Source organism: Vanellus vanellus, assembly GCF_965231255.1.
Source record: "Vanellus vanellus genome assembly, chromosome: 15".
Lineage (NCBI taxonomy): Eukaryota > Metazoa > Chordata > Aves > Charadriiformes > Charadriidae > Vanellus > Vanellus vanellus.
In genome coordinates, this window is record NC_138920.1 from 7,873,086 (window position 1) to 7,890,199 (window position 17,114).

The following is a 17,114-nucleotide window of genomic DNA, read 5'->3' on the forward strand; positions in this document are numbered from 1 at the left end:
AGCCAAAGGGATGAGCTCAGGGGACCCTCTTGCCTCCCTCTCCAAAACCAAGCAAAATAACTATTTCTTCCCAAGTCATTGATTCCACAAAGTAAATACGTAACTGTATTTTGGGGAGCGTGTGTCTGTAAGGTTTCACTTGGCAGCTCGGCTGCAGGTGCCCGGTCTGCACAGGCGGGTGGTGGATTTGGGTTCTCACATGCCAGTTTTAAGCGTGGCCCTAATCACTGGGGGTAACACAACACCTCAGCAGCTACAAAGGTCGCTGTATTCCAGAAGTATGTCAGACCAGCCTGCACAACTGTGACAAGCACAGCATAAGTTCGTCCATTGTCTAATCTCTGCGTGCTCATCCCTTGTAATTCCTGCTAAATATTCACAATTCTGTGGCTGCCAGGTTGTATCAAGAACCAAAGCTCCTGGGGAATCCTGCTGCTTTCAGATACATACAGCTAATTTTTGAGCTGGAGGCAAATGCAATTTGTATTGTTTCAGCCACGCTTGGCTTACGTTGCCGAGCCGAGACATGCAGCGTGACTCGCTAGGGATCACCAGAGCGCTTGGAAAACCAGCCGGAGGAGATCCTAACAGGCTGAGCGCTTACAGAAACGAGCGCCTCGGAAAAGGGATGTGCATTGTTTCCGCACAAGTTTTATACCAATGCAGTACATGAGAAAAAGCACAAACCACCTGCACATCCCTCTGCCCATGGGCATGCTTCGAAATGAGACTAGTGTGTTGGACACATTTAGAAATGTGAAGCCGTTACTCCTCCCATATGGTTTATTGAGGATCTCAGTTTTCAAAGCATGAGTAGCAGTGAGGCCCGTTATTCTTTCCAACATGCAAAAGGCACAAGAAAGTCATCAACGTGATTCTGTGCAAAGTGTCTCTAAGAAAACACACAGCGAGGAAATGACAGAAAAGAGCCCCCGATGGAAGAGAAAGCCAAAGTGCCTTCAGGAAAGTGCTGAAAAGTTCTGAAAATGGTCGTACTTTTTCAGAGTCCAGATATGCTCAGTCGGTGAAGGTTGCTTTGCAAATCCGTGAAAGAAAACTCAAAGAGACAGAGCCAAAAGGCTTAAAACAATAATCTCCTTCATGTGCCAAAATTCAGAATGGAAGTCAAAATGATTTATCTCAGGAAAAAAGTGCGGCAGTTAAAGACAGACATTAAATTCTTTAAAAAAAAGCCCACCGAAACCAGACGTAGAAAGTGGATACATTCTAAGAGCAGCTCAATAAAAAATACTCCTTTTAATGAAAATAATTTAAAAAATGGATACTTGAAGAATGCAAATCCACCTTGACTGTGACCAGCTACTGCACCCTGCTCCCAGGAAAGCCTCCAAGCACAACACAACGCCTTCTAGGAGAAGAAAGTCACCTCTACCTGCATGTGTGAAATGTGGCCGGTGAACAATTTGGAAACACAAACCTACAGTATCCGAGTCCCATTAGTTAACTCGGGCGCTGGGAAACTTCCCGGGGTTCCCGTCTCTCCCACTGGAGCTGGCCGGTGCCGGAGGCGGCGGCGCTTCCCGGTGGGCACAGCTGAGCCCGTGAACCCCTGAGCCTCTCGCTGGAGTTGAATACTTAAATCTAAAAAAGGCATTTACAAGTTGACGCTTTTTGTTGTTGTTGTTGTTGTCTTATTTCCTTGCAGTATACGTTTCTACTTCTAGACTATGGAATGTTACATTAAACAATATAATTATTCATTACCTTGCTTCAAATTTCATTACAGTTACTGAGGCTTCATCATAATTTCACACAGCACAGAGACATCAAACTAAACACCAAGCAGCCAGCACTAGATGTATTTTTTCTTTAAGTACCAATAAGCAAAATATCCCATTCCTCCCAGAGATCCCATAAGGAAGGAGGCTCCGAAGAAGGAGGGAGGTTTCCGCTTGACCAGCCTGAAGGCATTGGGCACCACTGCAGAGAGGAGCGTGGTATGTATATCTCCCAAAACTTTCCTGAAGGCGAAGCGTTTTTGTATCCTGTCAAAGAAGGACTGTAGGTTAGGTCTGCTGCCATCTTCCCAGTATTTCTTAGAGAGTCCCAGAAACTTGAGGCGGTGCAGGGTAGCTCCTAACAAGACATCGGCCAAAGTAAAGACGCATCCGCAGAGCCAAAGTTCACACTTCTGCCCTGGAGAGAGAAAAGCGACAGAGCAGGTAGGGTAAGAAGAAACCCTTGGGTGGGCACCTAAAGGCTTGATCAAAAGGTCCGCGAGGGCTGGAGCGTTTGCATTAGACCTGGGATGTTTTGTCTCAGCTCTCTGATGTCCCAAGAGATCAGACCCCATCCACCGGGGTAGGTGATGGAGGATACGTGGGGCCACCAACGTGGGAATATGAAGTGATCATTTACAGCCCATGTGAAGATACAAATTGCTGTCTGCAAAATGGCCCTGTTGCCTCTCTCCCAAGCCAAAAGCAGCAGGAGGTGCCTGGAAAACGGTCCCTGGCCTCCCTTGAAGGAAGATGCGGTACGGTGACTCCTTCCTGCTGTGTTAGTGCTTGGGGACAGGAGCAGCATTTGTCCTTGACTGCGTGGGGAGCTCTTTCAGGAGTGTCATGTTAACTTGTCCTATTTTAGGGATGTGAGAAATCCTCAGGAATCAAAACCATTTGCTGGCCTGGCCTGGCTGTTCTCCCTGTGGGCTGTCAGGGAGGTCCTGCCTCTGTCCCCTCTCCTGCAGCAGGGACCCAGCTCTGGGACACCAAAACTGGCAGCACGTTTGTGCTGAGAGCCGGGTTTTTGGGGGAGGCAGAGCCTGGTGCGAATGCTGGGCATGAGGACAGGCACCAAAGCATTGATGGCCCCTGATAAGGGGTGACCCTGGAAATAACCTCACCAGAGAGATGTCTACAAATAAACCAAGCTGTTGTTAGGCTGGAAGAGGCGGGCTCAGGCGAGGATGGTGTCAAACACTGCTCGGATGCCCTTTCAGTGTTAAGGAGCGGGGATGGGATGGAGATAAGGCAGATGAAGGTAGGGAAGAACAGCAGAAGGGGCACAAAACCTGTCCCCATCCAGCGTGAGCCCCTGGCTTTGCACAAAATCTTTAATTTTGAGGCTCTTCCACTGTCCTGTGGCTGTCGTATCTGGGAGGGAGAGAGCAGCACCTTGATTGCCCCCCTGTGCAGGCACTGGTGCTGCCTGCAGGGCCAGGTCAGGGGAATTACTGGTAATTAGCAGCCCTCATTTGTAGCCGCTTGGCAGCCTGCCTGATCCTGCTACAGGCACAGCCCAAGTGGACAGATTGCCTGTGCCTAATTAGTCAATAAATGTTTTCAGTGACTAATGAATTGTGGGGGTGCTGCAGCTGAAGCCTCCTGGGTGCTCCGGGGACCCTGAGGATGCTCTGGCTCCGAGGTAAGAAAAGCGGGGCTGAGGCATCTGCCTCCCTCCTGGGCACTGCTGGGGGCGAAGGAGAAAGCAGACGTGAGGATGGTGATTTCAGGAGATAGCCGTGATCCGGCCCTACCCCTCCTGGCTCCGGGCTTGCACCCGCTGCTGAGGTCTGGACGCGGCTGTAGGGTACCCCGGGGCAGAAGCGTGGGCAAGGGCAACTCATCCCCTTTGCATCCGCAGCAGCCCCAGCTCAGATCAGCCTGTGGCCAGGGGGTTGCCCTGTGCTCCTGCAGCATCTCCCACCCTCCTCCTGCCTGCCCTGCCCTGCCCTGCCCTGCCTGCATCGCTGCGCTCCGGGGCCGGCAGCCTGGGCTGCGTGGGAGGAGAGCTGCTGCACTGCGGCTCCTGGGAGGTTGCCAAAGGGCTGGTGCTTGTGCCCACTGCTGAGATCCTGACCCAGCCATGGGTATGGCGGGGGGATTTTGGGGGCCCGGAGCAGAGGGCAGGAGCAGCACGCAAGGACCAAAGGCAGCGGAGCACCCGGGTGCCAGCAGCAGCCACCCCTCTGCTCCAGGCACCCGGGATGGCCTCTGAGGGCACCTCATTAGGCTGAACTCTGCTGAGCTACCCCAGCTCTCAGATCCGTTAATGAGGGTGTTCGTTGGAGGCAATTAGGGCCGCGCAGGGTGCTGCTGTGAATCCGTCAGGGCTCTCAGCAAATGCCCAACCCGGTGCCTTGCAGGGCTGGACCTTGGCACCTCCAAGGGCCTGTCGGTGCGGCCCCGAGCGTGACGCACGGCTCCCCACGGCCGAGGCTGGCCCCGAGGGCAGGGGCAGCTGCGGGGCCATCCCCTGATTAACTGTGTCTGGGCTCTGCTCCGGACCTGCCACCTCCGCGCTGGCAGCTACCAGCTGTCCCGGGGCTGGGGTTATGAGCCCTGTGGGCAGCGGGGAGGGGAGGATGACGGCGTCATCCCGGGGTGATGGCGGGACAAGTGATGACCAGCTGTGCCCATGCATCCCTGTCCGCCAGGGCGCCGGGGCGGCTCTCGGCAGTCACCCAGCAGCGTGTATTTGATGTCAGGGATGGCTGGTGTCGCTCTCTCCCACCCGCTGGTGTTTGACGCAGGTCCTGTGAAGGCTCCCACCCTCCAGGGCCCCTCAAATTCCCTTCAGATTTCCCTGCCCACGGTCTGCTGGGATGTGCCGCAGCCCTGTGGCTGGAGGGGACTTGGCTGCGGGACACATCCCCAGCCCAGCGCTTCTGTCAGTCTGTGCTCCTTGTAGTGCAAGAGCCTGAGGCCAGACCGGTCCTTCCTCAACCAGCCAGTGGCAGCCCCTTGCTGGGGTAGAGGGGACCCGCCACCACCCTGTGATGACTTTGGAGCTCCCACAGAGCAGCCCTGAGGACAAGGGTCCTGCTGTCCCCTGTGGCAAGGGTTGGCTTGCTGGGGGTTATCAAGACCATGGCTGCAGTGACATGGGTGCAGCCAAAAAGAGGAAAGCCCAGTGGCAGCCCCAGTCCCAACATTGGTTGCCGTGTGGGGGATGTTCATCAGGTGCCAAGCCATCGGCTGTTCCTGGTGTTGCACCTTGGTCTCATGTGGAAAAACACCCCATAAACACAGCCCAGTGCCTACCTTGGTACTCCAGTTTCCTCTTCTCCAGCTCGGCCTCAATCTGGTCCAACACCATCGCCAGTTCACCAAGGATCTTCTTCAAGTAGTTCACATTGTCATGCTCCAGGATCTTGGCCTGGGTGTACAGTGGGGTTACGATTGGGAATGAATGGATGGATGGAGATGTGTCCTCGTGTACCTGCATGGTTGCAGGGACACAAGGCACCAGGTGCCCATGGAAGGTTCATGGGTCATGTCCCACCACCATCAGAGATGTGTGTGGCTTTGACCCACTTACCATGAGCTTCTTCTGCTTGGAGAGGTAGGGCTCTGATAGCTGTGGTTCCTCTTCATGGTCCAGCTTCATCAGGTCTGTGCTGGCATTAGCTAAATGTCCTGGGGAGAGACAGACAGAGGGGCTGGGGGGGGCTCTGTTTGGCAGGGGTAGGGATGATCTTTTGTCTGGTAGCAAAGCACTTTGTCCTGCATGCAAAATAGTATTGTGGCACCAAGAAAAACACCCCAGAAAGCTAAAATGGGCCAAATTCATGGCCTGCTGCCACTGTACCGCCATAGGAGCGGGTTGCCAGGGCATCGCACACCCTCCCAAGGGCACGTGGCTTCTTCAGCCCTCCCATCCGCTCACGGCCAGGCAGCACTGGCTGCGGGACACAGCAGATCCCCTTCCCTGGCCTTGGTGAGTCCCAGCTCTGCGGGTTTCAGGGGGATTCTCAGCTCTTCATTTCCTCTGCTGGATTCATATTAGAGCTGCCAGCAGATCACTGTCTCTATCTGGCTCTTACTTTTTCTAAGAACATCCCTGAGCTTCCCCACGGGTTCCTACAGCTCCATAACCTGGTTCCTGCAGCTCCAGCCCCAGCAGATCCTTTGGGACGTCTGAGCCGGCTGCCTGTGCGTGGGTGTGCGTGCGGAGCAGCATGGCAGGGAGCAGCATGGGAGGGGATGCTCCCTCCCGAATGAAGCTGTCCGGGCTTGGTGTCCGGGATGCAATTCGGTAGTGTGGAGCCCATTGCAAGTGCAGGAGTGACACCCACCTTCCTTCCTCCCAGGGCACGGGGAGGATGTGAAGGGCTTTGTGCAAGGGAGCTGACGGAGGGAAAGGAGCAGGGTAAATGGAAGAAGAGAATACGAGATGCAGAGTAACACCTTAGGGACATAAATTATGCGAAGCTGGGTTAGTCTCTGCCTGCCAGAGACCATCTGTCTCTCCCTCCTTGTTCCCTCCGACAAGGGCTTGGCTCTGCTGATGTGCAGGTGTGGGAGATGCTGGGGCTGGCTGGGGCTGTATGCTGCCACAAAATGGTGAAATTCCCTCTTTTCTACCACGAGCCTTGAAGCTTGTGCTCACAACTCCCAGCTAAGGTTCCCCCGGGGCTGTAACTGGGAGGGAAGCCTGGGTATCGCCTGGGTTTTGTTCCTTGTTCCCCTTGGAAGAGCCTGGCCCTCGGTTCAGCCCCTCCTTGGGACACAACTACGTGGATTTGCCTTGGCACTCGCTGCAACAGGGCAGCCCAGCCACCGCCTGGGTGTAGGGGATGTCCGTGGGAGGAAGGGCACTGCCGGCCCTGGGACACCCCACGGATGTGTCCACAGCCCTGCCTTCACGGCAGTTGGGGACAAATGCCACCAGTGAGGAGGTTTGGACAATGAGATATTTTAAAGGACCTCGGCAGAGCTCTGGGGTGGTGATGTGAGGCAAACGGCTCTGAAGCCATCGCAGCGGCACCCTTTGGGGAGGGGACAGGCTCTGGGGGTGGAGGTGGTGCTTGGTGACATGGGGAAAGCCGCCTGTGCAGGGTGCCAGCAGAGGTAGGGCAGACCATGAGCTACACCTCAGGAACAGCCTATTTCTCTTTGTGCATGAGTGCATCCTGTTTCAGAGGGACCAACCGTGACCCGCAGAGCTGAAGGGACAGTGCAGGGTGTGTGTGTGTGGGGTGGGAATGGTGTTTGCTATGGGTGCTGCTTGGGGTCAGAGCCTAAAGGAAGGGAGAGACGTGGGGCACACCAGTGCCCTCCTCACAAGGTCACGTTTCTGGCGAGGGACTCTCTCCAGGAGCGATCCTTGCCATTGAGTTATATTAAGCATCGTCAATGTTTCATGAGCGCTTGAAGGTCAGGTACACAGTCTTATGCCGATTCATCCACTATCTGCAACTCAATCAGGCTGCAGTCCCCCACCTCTGCCCTTAGAGCAGGAGGAGAGGGGATGTCCAGGACAGGGAGAAAATTCACGTGCCCTACAAAGAGCTGGGTGAGAAGTACGTATGGGAGCCCGGACACCCCTAGGGCTAGGAAGCCTCTACAGGCTGCCTGCAGCTCCCAAATTAGCTGTGCTTTGTTGTTTCCCACCTCTGTCCCTGCCCTTGTTGGTGGAAAGAGGAGACAAGCAAGAGCAGGGTGGCTGGCCGGGCTGCGGAGCCAACCCGAGCCTAAAGGAAGGTCTGGGGGAGCCGTCCCGCTGGCGCCGGCCCTGGGCAGCCCCGCTGGAGAGGCGACTTACTGCGGATCTCAGCGGTCGCGTACTTTGGGATCATGGAGTCGGTGGTGAGCTCGGGGTGCAGGATGCAGCCGTGCGTGTAGGCGTCCATGGGGAGGGAGTCCAGCAGCTCCCGGTACTGCAGCACCCGCGAGTGCAGCAGGCTGCCCGGCTCGGGGATCAGCTGGGTGACATTTTCTGTGAGGGCAAAGGGGAAAGCTGTTAGTGGGACACTCGTTAGTGGCTTGTTATCCCGCGTGGGACACCAGTGGGCGGTCCTGGCTCGAGCTACCTCTGAGCAGGGACTCAAAACTGTACCCCTTGCTTGGTTCTGCCCCCTCCCCGCTGCCCGGAGGAGGGCAGCCCGTGTCCAGAGACGGGCAAACCTGCAGGAGGACCACAGGGACGTGTACGCGTGTCGTTACCCAGCCCCGCAGCCCCCGTGTCCCCAGGAGCTCAGCAGAGTGAGCCCTTCGCCTCTGCAGCCCCTGGATTTGTTCACTGTGGTTTCACATCTCTTAGAATGGCATCAGAAACTTCCCATTATGCAGAAAAAAAAAGCTGAAACATAGGGATTTGAGTTTGGGATCTCCCAAGTTATATACCCGTTACACCAGTGGCAATGAAGTACCTAATTTTCTTGGTCTTCCTTGAAAATCTCATTCCAAATGGGTAATCGGGGAGCTGATGACCAAAGAAGGAGCGCAGCACGTCCTCCCTGTGCGCTAAGCTGGTGCCTCAGCTGCAGGACCCTCCCTTGCCCCGGCCAGCTCAGCACCTCCCTCGCCTTGTCGGGTTTTATTCGTCTTTTGCAGACGGCAGTTCGTATCCTGCTCTTTTTAGCACACTTTCTGCTCAAAATACGCAGCAGATGACACCACAAGGAGCAAAATATTGCTCTTGTCTCCCCCAAGAATATCAGGCCCATTGTTTTATGGCATCATAAATGTTTATGGCGTTTGCAGACAGCTGTTAGTAGGTAGTGAGTAAATTTTCCAGCAGGACTGGGTGCGCTCGGTTGCCCCCAGGCCGCGCGCAGTGCGGGGCTCACCGCGTGCCGGTGTCTTGGGCTGAGTTAAGGCAGATCGGCAGAAGGAGTTTGGCAGACGTGGCCAATGTGGCTCCTTAATTAAGGGCCTGAAATGACAGTTCTGCCCAGCCCTGATGCCAGGGGCAGGAGCAAGGCTGCGGGCACAGCCCGGCGATGCCCACCCGGCAGAGGGGCACTGCTCGCCCTGCCCCGGGCCGGACAGCGTCCTGCCTGCCGCCACCTGCGGCTGGACAGGAGCCAGGGAAATTTTGGCACCTCCTGTGTTGCAAACCTCCTAGCAGCTCCAATTCAGCGCCGTCTCTGCTGGTGGGCTCCGGAAAGTTGTTCTGACTGATGGGCATCAGCGTTATCGTCCCCTGAGCGAGGGGAGGTGTTGGTAGCTCCTCCCTGCCTGTGGCTGCTCGCTGCCTGCCCTGCCTGGGCTCCAGCTCTCCAAGTGGGGATTTTCCACCCGAAAAAAGCAACCGGCTGAATGAAATAATAATAACTGACCTATAGCCTGCATGCTCCTTCCACACGGCTCCCAGCCAGCGCCTGACAGGCTGGTGCCGAGGCTGGAAACCAGCACATCCAGAGGGACCACCCCGTCCGGCAGCGAGACGGAGTGACCACAATGAAATAGTGGTGTGCAGGCTGCCAGCCTGCATCCTTCAGCGCGTGCCAGGGAGGTTTTTCGGTGGGACAGTATTCATTTTGCCTTTGCACACCACAGCGGACCTGCACATACAGGCTGCTGCTGCGTATCACAGAATCATAGAACAGTTGGAGTTGGAAGGGACCTTAAAGATCATCTAGTTCCAACCCCCCTGCCATGGGCAGGGACACCTCCCACTAGACCAGGTTGCTCCAAGCCCTGTCCAACCTGGCCTTGAACACCTCCAGGGATGGGGAATCCACAACTTCTCTGGGCAACCTGTCCCGGTGTCTCACCACCCTCAGAGTAAAGAAATTCTTCCTAATATCTAGTCTAAATCTCTTTCAGTTTAAATCCGTTACCCCTCATCCTATCACTACACTCCCTGATGAAGAGTCCCCCCCATATAGTCCGCCACTGATGGGCTGTGCAAAGGTGGCAGAGGGGGAGGCTCCGAAGGACGGGGCTGGGGGCTGCAGCCCTTGGAGGAGCCCCTCGCCTGGGCTCTGACATGCAGTGCCACCGGCCAACCCACCAGTGGTTTCTTGGCACTGCTGGGCTGTGCCCAAACGAGAAGCACCCTCAAAGGTGGCTTATTGGCACAATTCACTGTTTTGGGGGAGAAAGAACATTGCTCATCACACCACCTTTTACTGATAGTGGTTTCTCAGGGTGTGTGTAAGCAACTAAAACAAGCCATGCTCCCAGACCAGGGGAAAACAGAACTCAGTGAAAACACCTTCTTATAAAGGCATTTTCAAGCTTTGCACATTTTGCAAGGTGGGTGGTTCCCCTTTGGACCAACACCACGGCATCCTGATGATGCTTTTGCCAGCTGGCGTTGGTGGGCGATGGCTCGGGGCAGAGCCCGCAGCAGGGAGGAGAGACGCTCCGGGCCCTCTTCCCTGAAGCTTCCTTTCTCCATTTCTCAGCGAAAAGGTAAGAAATTGCACCTGGCTGGAAAATCTCAACGACAGGAGTTTCCCAGTGCACGGGCCGCGCTGTGTTCCCCTCCCGCTGGGACAGCCTGTTGTCACATATGCCGGACCACCTGCCCTTCGCAGAGACCGGGTGAAGCTGCTGCGCAGTGTGGGGACCACGGAGTGATGCTCCCCGCTTCCCCTTGGACACAGGGCTGCCGCCGGGCGGGAAAGTGGCTGATGTTCCCCGGGAGCCGCTGCCGGTACAGGGTCCTCCTGACCAACCCCATCCCCGCTGCCCTGCTGGTGAGCGAACATCGTGCCTCTGCTGAGCAGCACCACCGCGACGGGGCCGGGAGAGGACAGCAGCTGAGCTGGCAAGATGCCCTTGCTTCGGGAGCTATTTTGAGATGTTTTTGATGTCTCTGTTGCAAGGCGGATGGATGCTGGGGCGAGCGTCGTGACGGCACAGCCCGAGCTCCCTGCTCAGCTTTGAAGCCTCCCCGGCGGAGCGTCCCAGCCTGACAGCCCGCAGGTTTGGGGAAATGAGGGCGAAGGGACGTGAGATGCTGGGGGGAGGCTGCTTGCCGCAGCGGCCCTGCAAACAGCCACCTTCACGTGCCATCTCAGCATCCCAATGTGCCAGGCTCGGCCGGCCACTGACCGCAGCCCCGCTCCGGGGGGAATACCAGCTTCCCTCTCCCGGCTGTCCCTTCCTCTGGGCTTGTGTCACACCATTCTCCCATGGTCCCCAGCACCGCTGCCTTTGTTTGACTTGAAAGAGTCAGTTTTCTTGGAGGCACAGTGGCACTGAGGATGGCAGTGTCCTCTGCCCATGGCTGGTGCCACAGGGCTCATCGAGGAAGGGGAGAGGGGCAGCAGCACCCGGCTCAAACCCACCTTTTCTCCACTAATGGGGAGTTACTGCGTTTTTTTCATGCTGTTACCCAAGGCCAAAGTACAAAGGTGGCCCAACACAGAAGTATTCCCACGGGCCATGCGCCAGCCACAGCTCTGGTGAGAGGCCACCGCACGCCACGGGGATGGGGGGATAAAGTCTGGTTTGGGAGTGTGGCCTCCAAGGCAGAAAAAGGGGGAACCCAGCTACACTCACCCCCCCCGAGCCCTCCAGCAGCACTTCCAAGGGACATTTGGGGATTTCTGCTCGAAATCCTTCATTTTCATGGGAAAATGTAAAAGTCTGGGGAGAGCTGGTGGCTCGCTGCTCTTCTAGGGTAAAGCTGAAACTTTCCAGGCAAAAGTGGATGCATTTGGCAAACAGCATCTGGATTAGACCCGAGTTCCCCCCTGAGATGCAGCCCACCCTCCCTTTACCTCCCGTGAAGTTCTTCTCCATGTAGTCGATGATCTGGTTGTAATCGCTGATGATGTTGTCCCTGTGGATGATGACGGGCACCTCCTCCCCCAGGTTGAGCCGCATGAACCAGGGCTCCTTGTGCTCCATCAGGGGCATGCTGACATCCCGCTCCTCGCAGGGCAGCCCCTTCTCCGCGATGACCAGCCGCACCTGGAGCAAGAGGCCAGGGAGAAAGGGCTCAGTCATCCACAAGAGCCCTCGAAGCACCCCGAGAGCCCCACCGCCACCCCATCACACCTCCCTGGCCCTCCCCTGCTGCGTAAGCTCAGCGATGTGCCAGGAGACACCTCGTCCTGCAAGAAGCCAAGCAGCCCTTGGCACGGGGCAGCTGCAAAAGCCAGGCAGCCAAGTGATCATTTCCCTTCCAAGCAAACGGGGGAGACCCAAATCCATCCTAACTTTGCGGGATCATGGACCGTCCTCCCTCCGGCCACTGGTGGCCCATGAGACAGGCGGAGGGGCTGGTGGGCTGAGCCCATCCCTGGGCAGCAGGTGGAGGGAGGCGGCAGCTCCCCAGCTGGGGGGCATCAGTGATGCTGCTGCAGGTCCCAGCATAACCCAGCACACACCTGAGGAGGAAGAGGAGGAGCAAGAGGCTGAAGTAATGCTATGCTTTGCACCCAGTGGATGCTACAGCCCGGCTGAAGGAGGCCTGGATGCTCACTCAGGTATGTCCTGCGCTCAGGGGTGGGCTCTGGTTTTACCAGGCATGTTTTGAGCAGGGAGAGGGCTCTGTTTCATGGAGGGTCTCAAGCAGCCCCTGCAGCCTGCACAGCATCCCTCCTGCTCCACGCTGCTGCCGGCCCAGGGGCATCGCCTGCCGCCGTCACACCCCTTGTGCCAAACCTGCTGCCCGTCCTCCTCCAGCCCTGGGCCAGAAAGTGGCACTGCTGGGGTGGCACCCATCCGTTTGATGGGTGGGAAAGCCGATTGCAGCCGTGCCGAGGGGCAGGAGGAGGCAGGAGCGGGGCTGGATGTGGGGCACCGTCCCCATCGCCCACAGCTGGCCCTTGGGGCTGGTCCCGCTGCTTTGCTCTGTGCTTGAGATGGTGCTGAATACGCACTCAGGGATGGCATTTTAGGCTTCTGGGTTATAAAAAACTGACCATTATGAACTAAGTATGTCAATCAGGAAAAAAAAACAAACCCTCAGGGGATGAGAGACAGCCATGATTTACAAAACCACTGAATGAGGGAAAGGCACTTGTTTTCCTCCAACTAGCAGCAGCTAAAAATACAAATATAAGCATTTCTATGAGTACTTCAGCGTTCCTGGGGAATTAGTCATTAATTATTTATAGGGCTGGCAAATTAATTTTTTCTTTTAAAGTCAAACAAGGAAAAGCCTGGGTCCCTCAACCGCAACTTGCTCTCAGCCTTTTCCTCCCAGCTGATGGCTAAATCGCGGGCAGGGCCATCTGGGGCATCTGTCCCCAAACTCCCCGTGCTTCCCAGTTCTGCTATCAAGAGCTGAGGCTGAAGACCTGGCAGGAGGCAGCAGGGGCAGGAGGGCTCAGCTCCCAGGGTAACCCCGGTGCCTGCAGGTGAGGGGAGCCCCTGCCAGCCGCCCGAGGAGGGGTCCTGGCCAGTGGGGGTGAAACATGGCTGGACCCCCCAGCCAGTGCCCACAGCACCGGTATGGCTGCGATGAGGCATCTCATGTAAAAACCCAACACTGGCTGTAAAACTCCAAAAATCCCTTTGCTGGGAGGGCCAGATGCTGGTGGGGGCTCAGAACCCTCCCCACAAGCAGCCCCGGTGCTGTGGAGGGTGGTTCCGAGCAGCTCCCGGGACAGAGCAGGAAAAGCTTCGCCCACAGCCGGCTCCGAGCAAAACTCCTCTGCAGGGGGGTCCCGTGCAGCCCCCGCCGCTCCCCGCCCTGCGATGGCCATCACACCAGCTCGGGCTCGGCCGCCTTCCGGTGAACGCTCCTTCCATGCAAGTGACCTCAGCAGCGAAGCTCGAGGCAGTGCCAGCGGGTGCTGTGTCCCTAGGGGTGCCCTGCCCTGTCCCCAGCGTCCCCAGCCCCGCAGAGGTGAGGCCGGTTGTAGGAAACCCCGTAGAAGAAGCGCCTCCACCGCTGCCTCCCCGCTGCCGGTGGCCAAAGGAGCAAGGCAAAAAATAACAGTAAGCCCGGCACGAGGTAGGGGAGCCGGGGATGAGCATCCCTCGTAGGTGCGGATCAGAAGCCCATTAGTCACCCGCCGGCGGTGGCAGCGGAGCCGACCATGTGCAGCCACCCTGCTGCATCGGGCACCCTCCCCTTTCTTTGTGCCCGCAAGTAGGAACGTGTGTCTCTGGCCCCGGCCCCCCTGCCGGGCTGCGGGGCTCGAGGGAATCCTTAAACTGGGGCAATTTTGTGTTCCTCCCCACCCCTCTGAATAGCCCATTCCCTATATAATATCAGTGGCATGGGAATGGGGGTGGGGGCTGGGAGGAGAAGGTCAGGTTTGCTACACAGCTGCTGTGCTGCAAAAGGAGCATTTACTCTTGCCTGGAAAATGTGATTTCTCGCTGGGGCAGCCCGGGAATAGGATTTCCAGGGTGCTGCTGCAGTGTCAGGGGTAAATCGTTGCTGCGTGCCGGGGTGCGCTCCCTGGAAGAAGCCCGGCTCTGGGCTGACTGCCCCTCTCCCGGCGGCAGGGTGGTCCCGGGGCCCGGCTCAGCCTTTGTCCGCGCTCCTGGCCACGCCGGAGCAGGGCTGTGAGCGAGCACAAAGCCGAGGCTGCTCCTGGTGCAAGCCGCCATCTCAAAGCAAAAGCAGGATTTGGCTGAGCCCCCCTCATCCCCATCCCCATCCCCTCCCCAGGCAGATGCTGTTAAAATGCAGAACCGCAGGTACAAAAGAGCTGCCCGGCCACACGCTGCTGCCCTTGCCAGCCCTGGGGACCGGCCTCCGGCTCTCCCCAGGAGTGCATCCATCCTCCCTGGGCAAGGGGATGCCCTGGGGACTGGAGGTGATTCTTCCCCGGCAATCCGGCTGAGCTTTTTTTTTTTTTTTTTTTTTACCTTTTGTGAGCTGAAGGACTGGGTCCAATGGTACAAAACCAGTCTGTCCTGGGATTTGAGAGCGGGGTCTGTCGGGTCCTGGTTTTCCTCCCCCTCCGTGGATTTCCCCGCGTCGTTCTCCAGCGCCGAGATGGGCCACCAGCTGCAGTTGGTGGGAGTAACATTATTGGGAGTCGCCATGACAGCCTGTGAGCGAGCGGGGAGAGGGACGAGGGAGTGAGCGGCGCTAGCCCAGCATCACATGGGCTCCCGCCAGCAGCATCACTCCCGGGGCAGCTCCATCTCCCCGGCTGGGGTGGGCAGCGCGGGGCGGTGGGCGCTGGGGGTCACAGGAGCGGATGGTGGCGGCAGTGGTGGCAGCGTGGGTGAAATCGCAGCCCGTCCCCGCTTGTGGCGGGGCTCCCACGGAAACGTGCAGGCATCGCTTCAATAGGCGAGTCAGCAGCGGAGGCTCCTGCTGCCTGCCTGCCTGCCTGCCTGCCTGCCAGCTCGGCAATCCGGGGCAGCTCCAACCCCTGCAGCTCCTTAGGAATATTTTGCAGCAGAGATTAAGATTTTTTTTTTTTGACTGGTTTAGATACGGCAGGTACGTAATAAATAGCTACATGGGTGGACACTGGCGGTAAATGTCTAGCGGGTGTCTTGCCTGCCTTGCAGCCTTCATGGAAAGAAGCAGCAATGGCTCTTTAAAGGTATTCAGTGATTTTTGGAGAGCATAAATTATTACTGCCTAATGGGTGCTATGTAGCCCGTCCCAGGGTAGAGCCCAGGAGCCCTCGCTGTGTACCACAGCCCTGGGGTGCCCGGCCAAACCGGACAGCCGTCCTGCACCAAAGTAGGCACAGTTGGGGGTCGTTTCCAGAATTCGAAAGGTGTGTCGCAATTGCAAAGCGGCCAGGTCTCCTCTGCTCAGACAGCGCTGGGGCTTCTGGAGCTGCTTCTCTCCAGGCGCTACGAGCATCACCCAGAGGTTTGCAGGCAAACGCCTGTAGGCAGCTGACCCCTTTCTGGGCACGGCAACCTGGACATCTGGGCCTGTGCTTTATGACACTTGGCATTGTCACACTCCATCTCCAGCAATCTGGCAGCCTGGAGGTAATTTCCCACACGTGGGATTAGCTGCCAATGCTGGGGCGGGGGGTAAAAACAGCCCAGTTAAGCGGGTCATAGGGGCAGGTTCTGGAGAGGATGGGGGAGAGCGCTCTGGAAGCGCAGGGAATCAGCCTGAGCCTCGGGGCTGCACGAGGGCTCTGGGAGCGATCGCAGCTCCCCCATGCATTCCTCCCATCTCCACTGGCGAGCTGGTGAGGTTGCCCCAGGTGTGGAGGGAAACAGTGGGAGGTTTGGAAGAGGTGGTTCAAGTAGGGAAACTGAGGCACAACTTGCCAAAGGGCGCTGGGAGGGAGCGGGGCCAAACTGGTACCCAGCCCCATGAGCAGAGAGAAAGGAGCAATTTTCTGGGGACTGGGAGGTGACAATGAATCCGTGGGTGTCATGACGCCCTGCTCCTGGGGGTGTGCGGGAGGGTGATGGCAGAGGGGTGAGGCTGGGAATCTCTATGCCCTGCCCTGCCTCCTCCCTGCCTTCTCCCCCATAGGCAGCAGCCCCCAAAACCATCCTCCCTCCCCAGCCCAAGGCTTCCCAAGTGCTGCCAGAGACCCCGCACTGGCCTGGGGGACACCCACAGGGAAAGGCTCTTGCTTGGCCTCTGCTTTGGGGCTGCGAAGTCAGGGCAGTGGTCTGCACTGCTGCAAATTCGGAGAAAAAACTGAGCTGTAAGAGCCATCCCCGTGGGGCAGTACCACCCTGCCCTCTGCACTGCTGCCTCCCCTCCTGCCTGCTCCGCACAGGAGAGCCCTCGCTGCCCAGGGAGCATCTTCTGGGGCTCCTTTCACTGGAAGGGGTCGACTTTTGGGTTTAGAAAAGGAAAGGAGCAGCTTGGCCAAGCAGAAGGGGTTCTCTCCTGCGGATCGCTGTCCAGAAAGCCCCATCTAGTGGCATATTCTGTGATTAATTAATGCTGCGCCGTTGGGAATAAAAAATGACAAGTCGCTTCACCCCTCTGGGTCCTGCATGTGCGTGGCGCCTCCAGAGGCATTTTTTTTATTTATCTGGGGTTTGGCTTGCTAAAGTGAGCAAGGCTTGAGGGGCAGGATTGGTGCCAGCCCCCTTTTAGGGGTGCCCTGACCTTGTGTGACCTTGAGATCATCCCCCAGCTCTTGTCCCCAGCCTCCCCGCCTGTGAAAGGGGACAATGCTGGGCTGCCCCATGGGATGCTGTGTGGCTGGACCCACTGCCATCCGCAGAGCCCCGGCAGAAGGTGCCATCAGGGCAGGATTGTGGGTGCTGCCAGTTGGAGAATACACAATCCAGAGGGTCTCGTCTTAGAGCTGATGCAAACGTTCCAGAGGGGAGAGAGCAGGTGGATGGAGTCGGTCACAGGACTCTGCAGGCACAGAAGCACCTTCCCTGTTTTAGAAGGAGGGGGTGGAAATTGGGCTGTAGAGTCAGCTCCATTGATTTGTTTATTTTTTTCTCCCAGTGGCCTGATTCAGCGTCTGCCAATGTAAAGCTTAGCTAGGACTTGGTTTGGCTTCTGTAAGGAGAGAAATAAATTTAATTGATCCAGGGTGCCCT

The 17,114-nt window shown here is 57.2% G+C and overlaps 1 protein-coding gene across 4 annotated transcripts; it reads right to left on the reverse strand.

Annotated features, from left to right (window-relative positions):
* Nucleotides 1-1,219: 1,219 nt before the first annotated feature.
* Nucleotides 1,220-14,657, reverse strand: GDAP1L1 (ganglioside induced differentiation associated protein 1 like 1; the record flags this gene model as incomplete). 4 transcript variants are annotated; one of them, XM_082491330.1, is made up of 6 exons in its annotated part: nt 1,220-2,157; nt 5,007-5,121; nt 5,284-5,381; nt 7,510-7,683; nt 11,426-11,618; nt 14,478-14,657. In XM_082491330.1, 6 exons carry the CDS (start codon nt 14,655-14,657, stop codon nt 1,814-1,816), a joined length of 1,104 nt encoding a protein of 367 aa, XP_082347456.1. In that variant the 3' UTR covers nt 1,220-1,813. The 4 variants fall into 4 exon arrangements, with proteins under 4 accessions (XP_082347456.1, XP_082347455.1, XP_082347457.1 ...); XM_082491329.1 differs by having other exon boundaries at nt 7,510-7,704; nt 11,387-11,618; XM_082491331.1 differs by lacking the exon at nt 7,510-7,683.
* Between the last annotated feature and the right edge of the window lie 2,457 nt (nt 14,658-17,114).